Source organism: Plectropomus leopardus, chromosome 16 (genome assembly GCF_008729295.1).
Source record: "Plectropomus leopardus isolate mb chromosome 16, YSFRI_Pleo_2.0, whole genome shotgun sequence".
NCBI lineage: Eukaryota > Metazoa > Chordata > Actinopteri > Perciformes > Serranidae > Plectropomus > Plectropomus leopardus.
This window is the reverse complement of record NC_056478.1, coordinates 8,147,589-8,165,307: the sequence shown is the minus strand read 5'-3', so window position 1 is coordinate 8,165,307 and position 17,719 is coordinate 8,147,589. Positions and strand designations below refer to the sequence as shown.

At 39.8% G+C, this 17,719-nt stretch overlaps 1 protein-coding gene across 1 annotated transcript; it reads left to right on the top strand.

Moving 5' to 3' along the window:
- Window positions 1–4,708: 4,708 nt before the first annotated feature.
- On the top strand, window positions 4,709–16,215 carry LOC121955941 (protein SOGA3-like). Its single transcript, XM_042504037.1, has 11 exons — window positions 4,709–5,541; window positions 6,814–7,038; window positions 7,323–7,481; window positions 7,638–7,703; window positions 8,419–8,688; window positions 8,773–9,162; window positions 10,121–10,783; window positions 10,917–11,249; window positions 12,367–12,406; window positions 13,494–13,612; window positions 16,117–16,215. Exons 1-8 carry the CDS (start codon window positions 4,804–4,806, stop codon window positions 11,025–11,027), a joined length of 2,622 nt encoding a protein of 873 aa, XP_042359971.1. The 5' UTR covers window positions 4,709–4,803; the 3' UTR covers window positions 11,028–11,249; window positions 12,367–12,406; window positions 13,494–13,612; window positions 16,117–16,215.
- Window positions 16,216–17,719: the final 1,504 nt, after the last annotated feature.

Genomic DNA, 17,719 nt, shown 5'->3' with positions numbered 1-17,719 from the left:
AAAAGTTTGAATATAATTTATGAAAATTTGAATACATAGAATGAAAGTCAGAACTTGTAGGATTAGAGTTTGCTATGTGGAATTAAAGTTTAAATATATGGAATGAAACTTAAACAGTTTGACACACATAAGGTTGACAGTGTGTGTCTGTATTAATGTTTGCCTGATTGGTGGGAACTGTCTGGCCTGCGAGCTTCACTGCATTCAGACTTTCACAATGAAACAGTGAATACATTTCTCCATCAGTAAAACGGTACTGAATACAGTTTTGGCTCGAACATTTGCCAGGGTTTTAATTATCTCTATTACTTAGGATGGATGATATTTAACTTGATGGCATCAGATTTAATTTAACATTCACAAGTTTCACTTAATACTGTCAAGTTGAATTCCATATATTCTGAATGCCATTAGTCATATATTCAAACTTTTTTTTCATATACTCAAACTTCTATTCTATACATTCAGGTTTCATTTCATATATTCAAACTTTAATGCTTTATATTCATTTTTTTCTATACCTATGTTCAAGCTTTATAACATATATTCAAAATTCATTCCATATATTCAAACTTAAATTCAGTATCTCAAGTTTAAATCCATATTTAAGGTTTACATCATATAATCAAACTTTCACTCTATATTTCAAGCTAAAATTATATAACCATGGTTAATTTTTTATATTACAACTTTAATTCTCTACATTTCAACTTTCATTTCATATATTCACCATATACTAGAACTTTCATTGTCTGAAACTAAATTCCATATATTTCAGGTTCAGTCCATATATTCAAACTTTCACACTATATTTCAAGTTTAATTCCACACAGTAATTTTACCGTCCATATATATTTGAACTTTAATTCTCTACATTCTGACTTTTATTTCATATATTCAAGGTTTATTCAATATACTGTTATTCCATCATTGTCTCACCAAATCTCAGTGAGCCCTGGTACATGGAAGAATATGTACTTGATATATTTCTCCACTCTTTTATTCAGGTTTTTCCTTTAATTTGTCCCCGTCTGCACAGGCCCATCATTCCATTAGCTGAGTGACCGCTAACTGGCCCACCCAGGGTGAGAGGGCCAGTTTGTTAAAGGGTGAAGGGTTAGTTTGCAGGGGTTAAATCTCTGCAAACCCGACCCGTCACTCATCTCATTAGCAATTATATGACTAAGGAGCTCATTCTAGCCTTACAGAGTGGAAACAGTCAGCGTTTTACTGGCTCTCCGTCTGTGTGGGACAGATTGCCTACAGAGCTTGTGCAGACTCAGTTTTATGTGTGGAGGGCACCCTCTGCTGGGCTACAGTACATTTACAAGACATTAGATGAAGGAGGAAAAGTGGGTGAGCCAGATGGTATGTACAGGCAGACAATATTTTAGGTATTAAATTCATAGATAGCAAGTTTTTTTGGGGGAAAACATGAATTTAAGTGAGAAACTGTCTTTGTAAATGTACTTGTTTATACTGTATGCATCACTACATGAATTGCACAATATAAATTAAAATGAGGGCATCCAGGTAACATCTGCATCCTTACAGTATTTCATTTTAAGGTCCTGTACTGTAAAGAGGTACTGAACTGGAATCCACATTTATGCTGCATATGTTTTAAAAGATTTATGCCCAAAGGGGAATTCCACCAATTAAGCATTGTTTAAATGAGCTGGGGGGATTTACAAGTGACAGATTTAAAAATATAGAGATGGTCAAACTCATAGTATAAGAGGCTAAAATAGTCCAACTTTTAGTCCGGTCAAGCTCCAAAGACATTGAATCTTACAATTACCATTATGCAATATTATGTTTTTTTATTAAGACCCTGGCAAATGCCCACATTTTATTTGTTTTGTATATCAGAGTATTTGGGGCGGTAACAACATTTAAATTTCAGAATAAATACATTTGTATATGTACTGAAGGTAGGAGGAGGAAAAAAAGTTGTGGCTTTTTCTTGTACAATTAATTCTGTAATTAGTCAATTCTACATAAACTAGAATTGATGGATGGACTCCAAACCTATATAGGGCATGCCTTGACCGAAAACATGCAAAACAGCAGAAAGAATATTTTGTTCTACATGTAAAGTTTTAATTGAAAAGAATATATTTGGATGTAACCCCTTTGTAGTCACCAATATTTTTTAAGTCACTGGAATTTAATGACATTTTAATGTGACATATTTTATAATTAGGGTTGCTGATGCTAAATTTGATAACATAAAATTTAATTGACATTCTCGAGTTTCACTTAATATTCACAGAATTTACTTCATATCAGAGTGCACTACTTCATATATTTTGACTGCTATTTATCATATATTCAAAAATGTTTATATTCCAAACTTTTACTCTATACATTCAAATTTAATTTCATATATCCATGGGCCATTACATATATTACATTACATATTTTCATTGTCTATGTTTAAGTTTTAAACTTAAATATAGGCAAACATTCACTCACATTCAAGTTTAATTTCATACATTCAAGGTTAACTTCATATATTCATGGTTCATTCCATGAACATGTGAAAATATGTAATTTAATTACATACCTTTTTTCAGTAGCCTAACTGTACTAGATTATAAGTATATTCAATTACATTTAAAGAATAAATAAATAATAAATGTCCACGTATATCAAATGTTCCAAGTTCTTAACACAGGCTTTTTGTTATAGGCAAAGGGCGCTTTATTTATTTGTTTGTTTATTGATTGATTTGTTTATTTATACTTTATTTGTATTGTTATTGTATTTTATTTATGTAGTTAGTCAGTAAGACATCGGCGGCATTTCTTGCCATGACTGTGCCACCAAAACCTGGTATTTTAACACAAAACATGATTTTTTCCGAACCAAGTGGCGTTTGTGCTCAAACATAAAGTGATGTTAACCACTGCGCTGTCAAAGCTAATGTTTCATATCCGCTACCAAAAACTGACACCCAGGATTGGTTTGAGTAGCTAGAGGAAAACGGATGTTGGCTACTTACATCGCTGTTTTAGTTGGCCCAAAAAGCGTGCTGTCTCTCCTTCTCTCTCCTCAGACTAAAATAGTCTCCGGACTACTTTCTGATATCTCCTTTTGAACGGCGCTCCTCGCTTTAACGGGACAACTCTTAACGCTGCGTGATCCGCTTCGTCATTAGCTGCTATAAAACTCCCTCCACACGTCCGTGTCCCCGCGAAGTCCCTCGCGCCCAACATATAAGGATTTAAAAAGCTGCTAAAAAACTGTCCGAGCAAATTTCTGGTCTTTCTCAGTCTGTCGGCGCTGTTTTATATTAGCTCTCGATGCCCAAGTTTACGTTAGCTACTCTACTACACCAGCTAACCCCGACCTCTGCACTTTAACCCGACGTGATGACGTAGTGACGTCAGACCGAAGGAATGACTCAAATTCGCTCATTTTAAGTCAATTTTATTTATACAGCCCAGTATCACAAAACAGAGTTTTCCTCAGAGGGCTTTACAGCACACGACAACCTAGGCTCCTTATCGTATGTTGTTCAAAATGTAAAACAAATGTTGACATGAGTTATGGTAAGACAGTATTTACAGACTATGTTGTTCCAGACCTTTTCAATAGGGGGTGATGCTAATTTGGGGGGGGCAGTCTACTAAAAGCCCAGTTTGGGGCTCCTCCGCCTGAAATTTTTAAGCATTAAACACTTAATTTCTTGTGTTCTGGTGAATGTTTATTCACACATTTTGCGTTTTCTGCACAAAAGTAGAAAAGGTAAAAAAAAAAATTTAAAAAGTAGTAGTTCTATTCTCTTCTATCCTCACAAGCAACTAACCTCATAGTGGGCCCCAAAATACAACATAATAACATAATATTATTGTGCTTTTAAATGTGTTGCATGTGAATTTTGTGATAAAATACATTGCAATATATTGCATTTTATTACCTTTTTTTAACTGCAAATTACAGTATGTCCCCAGAGAAATTTAAATTTCATCACTTTTTTTTTAGGTCATTTTCTTGTTTTTCTCTTTTTTTGTGCTTATTTATCTTGTAAACTTTTACTAATTTCACGTTAATCTTTGTGCTATGTCTTGTTTTTCATTGCCTTTTCCCAATGTTTCTGAAAAAAAATCAAACCACTTCTTTCATGTTTTTAAGGGTTAATCATAGTCATGCCAATAAATACGGGAGACAGAAATAAAGCGGTGGGGGTGCATGGATGGGCTGTTAGTTGGGAGAAGGTTGTCTTCAGGGCTCCTGACAGATCTTCATCACATCTGTGGCCAGAGTGGGATTTCTCAGGAGGAGTGGCTGTTCCCTTCCTGGTTTGACGTACACCTGACGTCATATGGTCAGTGCCCCTGCAGTGCCTGGTGGTGCCCTGTGTGTCAGCGACTCTGTTTACTGCTCTGCGGTAAGAATTTACAAGTTATGTGGAGCTCTCTGTGAAAATGCATCGGTTTGGACTTTTGCTTTTATTTATTTATCTATTTATTTTATAAATTTGCGGGTATGCGTTTGTCGGTTCTGCAGGATGCAGTAAATATTTAATGGTCCTGGACAAAACAAACAGGCCTTTGTAAAGTTTAGACTGTGGGCAAGGATGAGGAGATCTAAAGCGGCATCTAGTGGCTTGTTTATAGGAAGCATCTTTCTCTAAATTCAAACTATATAGTTGTATGAACGTTATAATATAGTAAAATATAATTGTGGTTATGATGAAATAACAATTTGGTTTTGCAGTTGTGCAGCTTAATTTTTATATATATATATGATGAATAAGAAATTACAGCCTATGTTTGGAGTTTATTTCTGCAGAAAATGAGGGCTGCCGCCGGCGGCGCTGCAGATCCTCCATCATCATCAACATCATCAGGGGACAATAGCGCAGGGAGGAGGAGGAGGAGGCAGCACCGGGCTCCCTCACCGGCTACAGCCCAGGAAGGGAAGCGAGCTCCAAGACACCGAGGCAGGTCCAGATCCCCTCTTGCCGCAGGAAGGAGCATAAACAGCGGGGCGAGTCTGAGAGCTGCAGACGGCAGGGAGAGGGAGCCCGAGAGCCGCGGCGGAGCAGCTGTTCACCCGGATGGTGCTGAAGCTGGTGTAGTCAGACCAAACAGGGCGGATGCTGTCGGGGAAGATCCGACAGATTCATCAGCATCGGCCCGTCGCTCCGCTTTGCGCCTGCCCTGCCTTAAAGGCGACTCCTCCCAGCGTTTGTTGACCGGCGGATCCTCATCGGAGAAAGGCAGGAGACCCGGGGAGGAGGCCGGCCGCACGGAGAGAAGGAGCGGCGAGTCTGCGGGCTGCGGCCTCGGTTTGGGTTTGTGGAGAGGAGGATGCTTACAGGCTGAACTCATCCACTTCCACCTCCACAAGAGACTGAGGAGAAGCGGGGCGAAGATGCAAAGCAAGAAGGGGATCATGGAGACGGAGGAGGCCGCGGTGGGAGAGCTGGAGCCGGCTGCAGAAGCCACAGAGGCGGGGTCCGTGACACAGCAGGACCAGGCCTTGGAAGAGGAGATGGAGAGACTGTTGGAGGAAAATGAAGATTTGAAGGTTTGATGCATGTTTATTTTTATGCAGGACGTTGCTTGAGAATCAGCTGGGGATTATTTAGAAAAGTGTAAAAATGCAGAGTGTCATCTAACCAAAATCCACCGCAAAACAGTCTTTTTTCATTTTTGGATGGCAGAAAATAACATGTTTCCATGTTTTGTTGGGCTGCGGGCCCATTAACATCCTTATTGTTGACTGAATCTTGTTTGCAGTGTCACAGTTAACCCTTTGAAACCTGAGCAAATTGGCTTGATTTTTTGAAAACATGGTAAGCCAGCAATGAGCAACGAATGAAAAAATGACCCCAAAATCAGCAATAAATAATGAAAAGGTGCAAGAAAACTACCTGATAATTTGTTTTTGTTTTGTTTTGTTTTTTCAAAAAAGAAGAAAATAAAAAAGAAAATACAAAAAAGGCAAACAAGACTTGGAAAATGCTCTTAATTATAATAATTCTGTACCATAATTTTAAATATGTAATTATGGTAACTGTATTTTTTCCTAGTCTTTTTCTTATTTTCCCTCACATCTACATCTCATGTGATAAAACAATAAAAACTATATGTATACATATTTTTAAAATTTTTAAAATCACTGTGTCATGTGCAGTGTGGCTTCTCTAACATTGTAAAAGATATACACATATAGAAATATGTAAAGTACATACAATCCCTAAAAGTATCATATAACATTTATATAGCACCCGTATAAATATATGTATGCACACATCTACATTACCTCTTTTCCCATGTTTTTGAAAGAAATCAAACCAATTTGAGTTCAAAGGTTTAAATACTTGTGAAAGGCATCTGAATGCAGCTCAAGAAAAGTAATGTCTCTCCAAGTTTCAAAGGGTTAAGTAAATAATTTATTTGCCTGCTAAACATCCTCCATGTCTCCACAGGACATAGAACTAAGACATGTTTGAAATACACTGGCCACAGATGACTAACTGGTTATTGATCACATTGGTATTGATCTGCAAGGATCAATGTTATCATGTGTTAAAATGAGGGACAACCAAGGGTGGGATTTTGCATGTTTGTATGTTGGCAGTTGCAGGAAATATCTACAGCAGAGAAGACATTGCGATAAAAAAAAAAACACATTGAATTCAGATCATGATTTTAAACCACTTTTTTGACAATACTTGGCTTAAATCCAAAACATCCATTACTGCCTCTGTGGAGTCAAAAGTCAGACTCTAAAACTCACAACAGCAGAGATTAAAAGCATAACTGTGACACATAATCTTCACTGTGCACCCACCAGTGTGAAATTGAGGAGATGAGGACCGAGATGGATGAGATGAGGGACACATTCTACGAAGAAGACACGTGTCAGCTGCAGGAGATGAGGCGTGAGCTGGAGAGGGCCAATAAAAACTGCCGGATCCTGCAGTACCGTCTGAGGAAGGCCGAGAGGAAGAGGCTGCGCTACGCCCAGACGGGAGAGATCGATGAGGAGCTGCTCAGGAGTCTGGAGCAGGACCTGAAGGTGCAGAGGGGAGGGGAAGGTGCTCGGCTGTCATTGGGTCTGTCTGGGAGCAGTTCCAAGGATGTTTAGTCTCATTAATGTATGCAAGCTTTCAGTGTAATCACTGCCACAGATAAAAACACTGCTTTTTTTTCTAAGTCATTATGGTTGTTTGAAAGAGTTTGCAATGCCCAAAGATAGTAAAACTTAATAGTCAGTCATTAAATGTGAAGCTAAAACAAGAAAATCACCACAGTAGGAGCGAAAATATAAAAAAATGACGTCACACTAACTATAAAATGCAGGTAGCGAAGGATGTGTCTGTGAGGCTGCACCACGAGCTGGAAAAGGTTGAGGAGAAGCGCACAAAGACAGAAGAGGAAAATGAAAAACTGAGACAGAAACTAATCGAGGTGGAAGTGACCAAACAAGCTCTGCAGAATGAACTAGACAAAACCAAAGAGGTAAGTAAACACTTAATAGACTTAAGAGATGTCTATTAAAAATGTAATTATGGTCCAATTTTATTCCCCTAAAAGCTGTTTATACATACAAGAAAAAAAGCAAAAAAATACATTAAGAATTCAAGTCTTATTTTTTCAATTTAATCAATTCAACAGTCTCAAAAGAGAAGAGGAAGCAAGGACATCCAGAAGACTGGAAAATCAGCACAGACTCCAACAGAGGTGAGGGGTTTTGATGAATAAAGAAATCACTTGTCATTTTTTTCCATTGCCCATTATGGTGAATATTTGTGAGAAGTGGTGGTATGAATATCCATGAAAGACATCTATTGTGAAAGTCAAGAGCGCTCACTCCGCAGCAAAATCTGGGGACCAAAACATCCCCAGAAGTACAATGCACAGCACACTGACCAGCAAAAAAAACAAACAAAAAATGACTGCTTGACTTAAAGCTGTCTCAGTTGACTGAGGGGTCTCCAACTGATGATTTGAATCTCAGTCCTACATTCTTCTTTTGACATTACATTGTACAATCAACATTTACATAATTATATTTTAAAGCAAAAAACTGACTTACAAAATACAGAGATCCTGCAGCTTACATCCTTACATAATGTTCAAGAAAGACATTTGCCTGTCACCTCTGGCTACAACAGGCTGAAACTCCAATCATATGAAAGAAAAGTGTATTTTTAATGAAAGCTGAGAGTTTGCAGAGCTCCAGGAATTACTTTAGACTTAATAGACCTCCAACATCCTGGTCCAATGATAGATAACGTTTTGGCTCAGAAAGACTGTGCCACAAAATCTTCTCTTTAATCTTAAGTCTTCCGTCTTTACGTCTTATTGCAGAGATCAGCTTTGTGAACTTTAGGATTAGGTTTTAACTGTTCAATTCACTTCAGTATTTACAGTCTGTGTTTGCTCTTTGCTTCAGGAGGACAATGAGGACCTTAAGTGCCAGCTAGCTTTCATCAAGGAGGAAGCGGTGCTCATGAGAAAGAAGACGGCCAAGATTGACAAAGAGAAGGACCGTCTGGAGCAAGAGCTGCAGAAGTACCGCTCATTCTATGGGGAACTGGACAGCACCCATCCCAAAGGAGAAGCTGGGGGTCCGCCCACCACCCGCGAATCAGAGCTGAAGCTGCGGCTTCGCCTGGTGGAGGAGGAGGCCAACATCCTCGGGAGGAAAATAGTGGAGTTAGAGGTAAAAGCAGATGATGCTACATGGGTACGTTAGTGAAGAAATAACTCATTGGGAGTCATGAGTTTTTCTCCCTCTACCCCACAGGTTGAGAACCGTGGCCTGAGAGCCGAGCTCGACGACCTCCGTGGTGAAGGAGAGGGCGCTGGGAGCTCTGGGTGTGGAGCAATGGGTGGACCGGGTTCCGGGCGAGGCCTTGGTGATGACCTGACGGAGCTCCGACAGCAGCTGCAGCTGGTGGAGGATGAGGCGGAGCTGCTGAGGAGGAACCTGGCTGATGCTGAAGACCAAAACAAAAGAGTGACCGCCGAGCTGAACAAGTTACGGTTCAAAGCCGGCACCCACGAGGGAGGCGCCAGGCATGGGGGAGGAGCGGGAGGAGCTGCAGGAGGTGGAGCGATTGATGGAGCGAAGGCAGAAGTCCTGCAGGAGGAGTTGAAGGCGGCAAGGCTTCAGATCAATGACCTAAGTGGCAAGGTATGACCAGACGATTGATAATACTGATATTCCAATAACTGCCAAAACAAAACGTAAAATATTCCATAATACTGTCTTTACTTTGCCCATAATACTGTCTTTACTTTGCCGTTTCTGGATCATATTTGTATTTTGGGGGTTTACATGCTTTGATGTTCAAACACATCATGTGTCTCATACTGCCCTCTGCTGCAGCACCTCTGTCTGAGCTTATGTCCAGCCTCACCAGAAGCCCAGTCTGCTCTGATTGGTCAGCTGGCTCTCTCTCTGTGCACATTCGATTTGTTATATTGTGATGTCATCAAGTTACGGAAATAAACACTGAAATTCAAACGAGCTGTTTCAGGCAGCTTGGGAGCTTTTGTGAGAGAGAGCTCCGTTTGGTTTGAACTTTGGGCTTTAATACTTAGGAGAACTTTTATAAGCATAAAAATGCTACACAAAACAATAAAGAAAAGGGGAAAACCCAAAAAGCATAAAAGGTCCCCTTTAAGTCACAATACAGTATTATTGCGATCTTAAGTGTTGCAAAATGCTGAGTATTGTGACAAGAAATATTGCAATTTATTACTTTTTAATATGCAAATTATGTCCCCAAAGGAAAACTTTGTCAACTTCAGTTTTTATCTAAGATAAAGTTTTCAGTCTGTTCATCTAACTTCTTAATAACAGCAAAATGTATCTACTGGACTGTAACAGCAATTAATTTTATTATCCTAGTAGGCTACCAAAAGTTTAGTTTGTATCTGCAATGTTAATATTTTATATAATGAAAAAAAAGGATACGAGTGATACGATATTGTCACGCAAAAATACTGTGATACTAATTGGTATGGTTGTTCCATGTTGGTGGAAAGGTCAAGGATCACCAAAGTGACTTTGCCGTCCATAGTGCCATGTTGCCATGTGTCCTATTTGATAAACCTTATTACTGTAACATCTCTTTGTCTTTGTTCAGGTGATGCAGCTGCAGTACGAAAACCGCGTGCTCCTCTCCAACATGCAGCGCTACGACCTGGCCTCCCACCTCTCCCTGCGTCCCAGCCCGCGGGACAGCGACGCAGAGAGCGATGCCGGCGGTGTGACGAGCGGTCGCCGCGAGAGTGACGAAGACTCTAACTCCTCCCGCCTCCTCCCACCACACCGCAAACGTGAGGGCCCTGTAGGCGGGGAAAGTGACTCCGATGAGGTCAGAAACAACAACGGAAGTAGCCGTTGCCTGACACCCACACGCGGCCTCTACACACCCACGGGGCCAGAGGGCGCCGCCTCCTCCGCCTTGGCCCGCTTCCTGCCCGGTGGCCGGTGCAGCCTGCGTGAAAGGCAGCAAATGACTGACATCCGTTTGGAAGCGGAGAGGCTTGTCCGGACCATCGACCGCCTCATTGCTGACACGGCCACCATCATCTCAGAGGCGAGGGTGTACGTGTCAAACGGTGACCTGATGTTCGGGAGAGGAGGAGAGGAGGGTGGAGAGGAGGATGGGAGCAGGATCAGGGAGCATGAGCTGCTGTATCGCATCAACGCTCAGATGAAGGCCTTCAGGAAAGAGCTGCAGACCTTCATCGACAGACTGGATGTGCCGAGGCCCGAGGACAGGGAGGCAGAGGAGCCGCTGTCGGTGAGACTGTAATTAAAAAACAAAAATAAGTTGTTTTTAAAATGTCTCAAACAGATTAATGCTGATTCTCTTTCTTCCCTTTTCTCACTAAATCCAACCTCTTGGTTCACCGCTCCACTCTTCCTCCGCCCAGATGTTCCAGCCGATCATTTTGCTCATCCTCATACTTGTGTTATTCTCCTCCCTCTCTTACGCCACCATCTTTAAACTAGTCTTTCTTTTTACGCTCTTCTTTGTTCTGTGATGTACGCCTCCCTTAATTCACACATCGTCCCTCGTTTGTTTTTGCTCTGTCGTTTTTCATTCCTCCCCGCATCATTTGTTGCCAAGGTAACCAAAAAAAAAGCACAGGAAAAGCTCAGCACTTGCCGATGCTGCAGTCACATTCAGAAGAGTGTGACTTGATTCAACACTGGAGTTGACATTATCCACAACACATCACTGTCCACATCAGACCCTGGAGAAGGTGAGTTACAATGTGCATCTGTGCTCAGTAACACCAGTGTTTCAATTTGGACCGCATTTAAAAGGAGCAGTGACAACAGTCAACAAAAGGGCATGTTATATGTCCTCTGTGTGAGGAAATTTTGGTAATTTCAGGATGTATGTTTGAACCATTAATACATTTAATACATTGCAGGTGCCAGCTGTTTAAACAGGATGGAAAATCCCAGAAAATTATAACGTTTTTCTCATTGTGCACCTGCAACCTGGAATAACATGCAAAACAATCTACCTCATTTTTATCCCTATAGGGCAATTTGTCATTGTTTTTTTATTTTTTTTTTTTTCTTTCTCTTTCTTTTTCTATTACTGCTCTCTGGCATTCATATTTAAGTCATAATTGCTAATCAGTGACCCTAGGGTCCTCATTAAGTGCTTATTATTTTCTGGAGCACAAATTTCTTGTGTTTTAGTTGAATTATCCTATTTCACTTCCAGCTGTTTTTGTTTTGGTTGATTTTATAATGTTTTTGAGCTAGTTTTCTGGTCATTTTCCTCATCGCCTTTTAATAATTTCTTTCAATTTTTAGAACATTTCTTGCCAAGTTGGTTGACTTTTCCCCATGTTTTTTAAAAGAAATCGCACCAATTACCAGGGTTCAAAGGTTTTAATACTCGTGAAAGGCTCACGGAAAGTGATTTCGCTCCAGGTTTCAAGTGGTTAAATTGCATTTATTATCACCAGTAACCACAGGTGTGATCAAATCAACCAGAACCGAATTTTTGAGATTGCCACATTAACATACACGAGAGTGGTATTGATCTTCTCGACTAAGTCGTGGCAAGAATATGAATAAATATATTTTGCCAACAGGACAGTGGACGTAGCCTCTGTCAGTGGACCTTCGAGTTGAGGTTATGGGGTTACACCCTGATAGGTGGATATGCTTTAGATAGAATATGATCCAGAAACGGAGGTCATGTCAGGTTTAGTACTGCTTATATTGAGCTTTAAGGTCACATCAGTGTAAGGGAGGAAACCTAAATCACTTCTCCACGCTGCTGCTTTAACTTTGTCACCAAATATATTTTCTCTCGTTGTGAGTTATGTCAGCAGTCGCCTCCTCTTTGTTTTCCAGAACGACTCTTCATGTACCGTCCTGCTGTTGTTGCATGAAGGTAAAGTAAGGATAAAGTTTGTTTTTATCCCCTCTCTTTAACTTGTGAAGGATTTATCATTTATTAGGGAACACAACAGGTGGAGGGAATAATGGTGATGATCCCGGCGGGCTTTAAACTGGAAGGAATTCTGATGATCAGTGCCAAATGTCAGATCTTGTCCGAGCGGGGCCCCCAAAATTCCCAGCAGGACTCCTGATTAGAGGACAGGCATTAGTAATTGATGGTGTGTCAGATGAACGGTAGCAACTGTCTTCAGACGTCACAGGATGAGCAAGAACACAGTCACGGGATCAGGTTACCGTAGGTCATTGAGATGAGGGGTTTTTTTGCTCTTTGAAACATAAATGCCCAGTGGCGACGTTATGCCTGGTCGTCTGAGGCTTCAGCCCTGAATATTTTATAAACAGCCCGGGATCCAAATATGTAGGCTAAATGTATGTTTCATACATAAGCACAAGCCTAATGATTTTTTTAAAAGCCCTGGATCTAATAATCTGTCATCCTGTTCATACTTGTAGTTGAATAAATATAATTAGTAACCAGTGGTGGAGGAAGTAAAAGTACTAATACTACATGGTGAAAAAAAGTCCTGCACTGAAAATGGTACTTAAATAAGCAAGTATAATCAGGTAAAATGTACTTAAAGTATTAAATGTAAATGTACCCGATGCAGAATAATCTTTTTGAAAAAAGAAAAAGAAACATACACACCCAAAAAACTCAAAATTATTTTAAAAAACAGCCCATCAATATTACAGAAGAAGACGAACCCTAAAATTTATGTTATAAAAACCTAGAAAAAAACAACCTAAAAATGCAGAATTATTATTTTTTTAGATAAAAAAAATACCCTAAAATTAAAAATGATAAAAGAAAAATAGAAAAAACAACCAAAAAACTCAAAATGACTAAAAAAAACCAAACAAACATAATAACATGCTTTTGTTGCTTAAAGCCAACCATTTGCTTTCGTAAACGTCCTGCCGTTGGTTGCCATGTGTTTTTGTTGCTAAAACGTAACCACATGCTTTTAAAGCCTAATCCTAACCATGTGCTTTTGTTGACATCCTGGTGTTTGTTGCAGCATCTGGGAGCATCAGCAGCAGATGCAGAAGAATAAGTAGAGTGAAATATGAAGACGAGAAAGTCCGCTGACAAAGCGACGATATGTGATGACTTGGGACGAGAACATGTTGAAATAAGGTACCAGAATGCTTTTTTTGAAATTATAGAGCTTGTCTAAAAATCCTGGGGAAGGATCCCCCTGAACCCCCCACTTAAGTCTGGGCTAAGCCCCGATGTCCTCAAATACTATTAACATCCCTGTAAATGCCAGAAAAAAATTAAAACCATTAATACTGACGTTTAAAATAATAAAAAATGACTGCCAAACATGCCAGCCATTCACCTTGCCGCTTCCTTTCCGTGACATCCTTCAATAAAGATATTATTGACTGTGACACATTATTACTCACTGTGTCACACACACCCATTTGGCACCCCTTGGAAAAATGATTTGCAGTGGGGGGCCTGGTCACAAGACAAAATCTGCCCACGCATCCTAAAGCAGAGTAGCAACAGAGAAGCCCATTGGCCGGGGAGATCACAGCAGCTGAAATAGCTATGTAAACACTTTCCCTCTCTCCGTGAGCCCCGGTAATTATAGCTAGGATGTTGGTGACGACAGTTGTCCCATCGAGACTTCAAATGCTGGAATAAATTTGACATTATGATATTTGATCCTGGCTCCAATGGCGCACCCACGTAAACAGAGGGGAGCGGTATAAAGGCTGGGGACCCCGGCTGGAACAGAAGTTGTTTACCCTTCATCTCTGCGCTCAGGACTTAACCCTGACACAGAGGCGTGACTATAGGAGGACGGGGGCCCTTTAAATCCAACTCGCGGGGGGTTTACGTAACACTGAGGAGGAAAAGAGAGGAGGAAGCAGCTGAGAGAGGGGACTTGACAATTGGGAGCAGAGGGGAGTGAATGTGTTGCAGCGCGCGCAGAGTAGGCTGAGGATTTATTCTGGAGCAGAGAAAACTTTTATTCTGAAAGAGGTAAGGACAGCTATTTATTGCTGGGGCAATAATGACAGCTGCAATATTTTTTTAACGGTTTAGTGCTATATGGGAAGATTTTAAAGCACTGATGCTGCAATTTTGTGTGTGATTATTTATATGTCAATGTCAGGGTGTATTCTAGCAGGTCATTTGTTATGGTTCACTTCATGTATTTACAAACCTGCATTTTAGCTGTCCTTTGTAGTTTTAAATAATTAAATACATTTTAATTGTATTTAGGCTTAATATATTAAAAAGTTAAAAGTTCAGACTGTATAAGTAGCAAAACATGAAGTTGCCTGAATCCACAGCTGTCATGTTCAGCCTTGTGGTGATTTTCTTTTAATTATTTTAATTATTATTTTTTTTATTTAAAATCATAGTTATTCATTTTATTTTGAGCAAGTTGGTAATTTTATTATTATAATATTATTTTCTTAATAAAAATGTAATTTTGAACTGAATATAGGCTTAAAATATTTAAGTTTAAACTTTATAAATGCCAAAACATGAAGCTGCCTGAGTCCAAAGTTGTCATGTTTAGCCTAGCTGTGATTTTTTTTTCTTTTTAAATTTCAAATTGTTAAATTGTTGTTTATTTTTCATTTAATTTAAAATCAAATGAATCTATTTATTTTAATCAAGTTTGGAGTTCTTTTTGGTCCTGACATATATATGCACTCTCTCTTTCACTCTCCCATGTGCATAGGCCACACAGCCAGTTTACTATGCATAGCTACAAGATTATTAATATCTGTACTCTTACATCACAGGTGGGAGGGAAGCGGCTGGTACATTCGGGCACTTTCGACCGGGATACTTGTCATATTTATTGATAGCAACAACAACAAACACAAAGCCAGGGGACTGCGATATTAATTAGGCAATTAGCACCCCCACTGGGACACAACAACACAATGCGGTTAATGAACGTTACAGTGATTTGGGATGGATCAGAGCAAGAGTGTTGGTTTTGATTTAGTATTGGGCGGGTGGGCACATCAAACAGGGACACACTTTGAGCACTTTATTTCCTGCATTCTGGTGAATTTTTATGCACCAATTTGTGCTTTTTCTGCATCAGATGTGGTGTAAAGGTCTTTGCTTTTGTCAAAATAAAAGTCCTGTTACCTTCATGTTGTTCGGGAGACACCAGTGCACATATTTACTGCTCCTCCACCAAAATCTATGTCTTTGCATCTGAGATATGACACTGCAATAATTTGAGATTTTGATCCTGCATTTAAAAAAACACTAAATGTAAGTTTTTCTTCCCCATGTGGCGACATACAGAGACAGCCTGGAGGTCAAAGTGACCAAGAGCTGTCATACAACACTCTTGTCCACACGTGCTGCATAGGTAGACTTACATGCCTGAGAATTTTGAAGAATGTGAAAGGAGAAGGCTGTAAATATCTGACCTTTGCAAGTGTGAAAAGTGTCAAACACTATAAGTCATTTAAGCAGCAGAGACAAGAAAAAAAAAGACAAATTCAAATGCAGTTTAACCTCAAATAGGTGTCATTGCCAATGGTGCTGCACTGTGTTTTAGTCTACCTTGGTAATGCATTGTGTCAAAAGGCTTGTCTAAAGAAAAAAGTAGATTTCCAAGTGAAAAAAATGACATGTATTTGTCTTTACAGTATTTGCAGGCCATCGATCCCTCCATCTCGACACTGACCTCTGACAGGAAACAGGAGAAAGGGGAAATTGCCATTTAAAGCGGCCTCTGGGTATCGAGCGGCCTGCGTCATGGCAGCCATTGATCTGGAGCGTGGGCTGGAACACGGCGGCCGTGGCTGGGGGCAGGAGAGGCCGGAGCTGATGGACAACTTTGACTCAGAGATGCAGGAGTGGGAGGACCAGCTGCAGGACATTCAGAGAAAAATCGAAGAGGTAAAATTAGAAAAAATGTTTAAATCAGATAGAAACTGGAGCCTTAAAAAAGCTGCAGTTTTCCCTAAAAACACACATTGTATTGGAATTATGACACATTAAATACAGTCACTTGATGTGGATTAGTGGACAGTTTGGGTCAGTGAGTGGATCATTTGACTTATAATGTGTGAAAATGGGTTTTTAAGGGGTGGCAACCCAGTGTTTTAAACTTTACTCTTACACACTGCTGTTAGTGTGATGTGATGAATCAACTTTTCTTTCTTTCTCCTCCAAGCTAGTCACCAAAATCTTATTAAAATAAAAAAAACACACACATGCTTAGTGGAGTAAATTGACGATGCAGGGTAGGGCTCGTGATATGGCTTTAAAATAATATTGCAATATTTTAAGACTATATTGTGAAACACAATATATATCTCGATATTTTAAAATGTCCCTTTAACTAATGTTAACTACTAAAATACAAAATTAATGAATGAACTGCAGTTAAAATTAACCCGAACCAAAATTTGAAGTCTGACCAACGGCAGATTACAAAATCTTTCTGACGTCTGGTGCCTGCTGGGATTGATCTCTAGTGAACAATACTACACACACTGACGCAGAAATATGTCAGTAAAAGTCAGGAGTTTGTAGTTATGTTCAATTCTGTTCTCCAACTTTAACAATAGAGTTGTTTATAAGACAGCTAAAAAAGTTTAAGATTTATTTAGAGTTTTGGTTTGTGTTGCAACACAAATATTACATATTTGTTAGGGTGTACAAACATGCTAATGATTTTGTTTCCAGGTTAAGAAGTGCTCCCGTAGTCCCTAGAGTGTGTGTTAATTGTGTAGTGTGTGCACGCGCGTATGTGCACCACGCTAAACTGTTGGCAGTGCACCGACTGACTCAACCTCATGGCCTTGTTGGAGCAATGATACAGACAAATGTTAACAAGCTAATTAAACTGTGATGTGCAGACAGACATACACTCTCTCTCTCACACCCACACAGTCTGAAAGTGGATACTAAAGGAGTATCAAAGGTTGCGATGGGAAACAGATGGTTGTGCAAAGTGGAATAATGTGTTGATGATAAATATAGTTTAGGATGTGCAACAATTTTGTGATAATTATAAGACTTGTTTGTTGCGTAAATACACGTCCTGCTGCTGACATCTGTGTATGCAGGAAGTTGTTTTCATGTCTCTTTTGTTTTTATTTTTCAGCTGTACAATGAAGTCCAGGCCCGCAGAGGAGCAAACGACATCACTACAGACAACCAGAAAAATGGTGGCGAGCTGGAGTGCCACCACAGCAACGGCCTTTTTGCGTCCGGCCATCACAGCAAGAATCATGCCGCAGT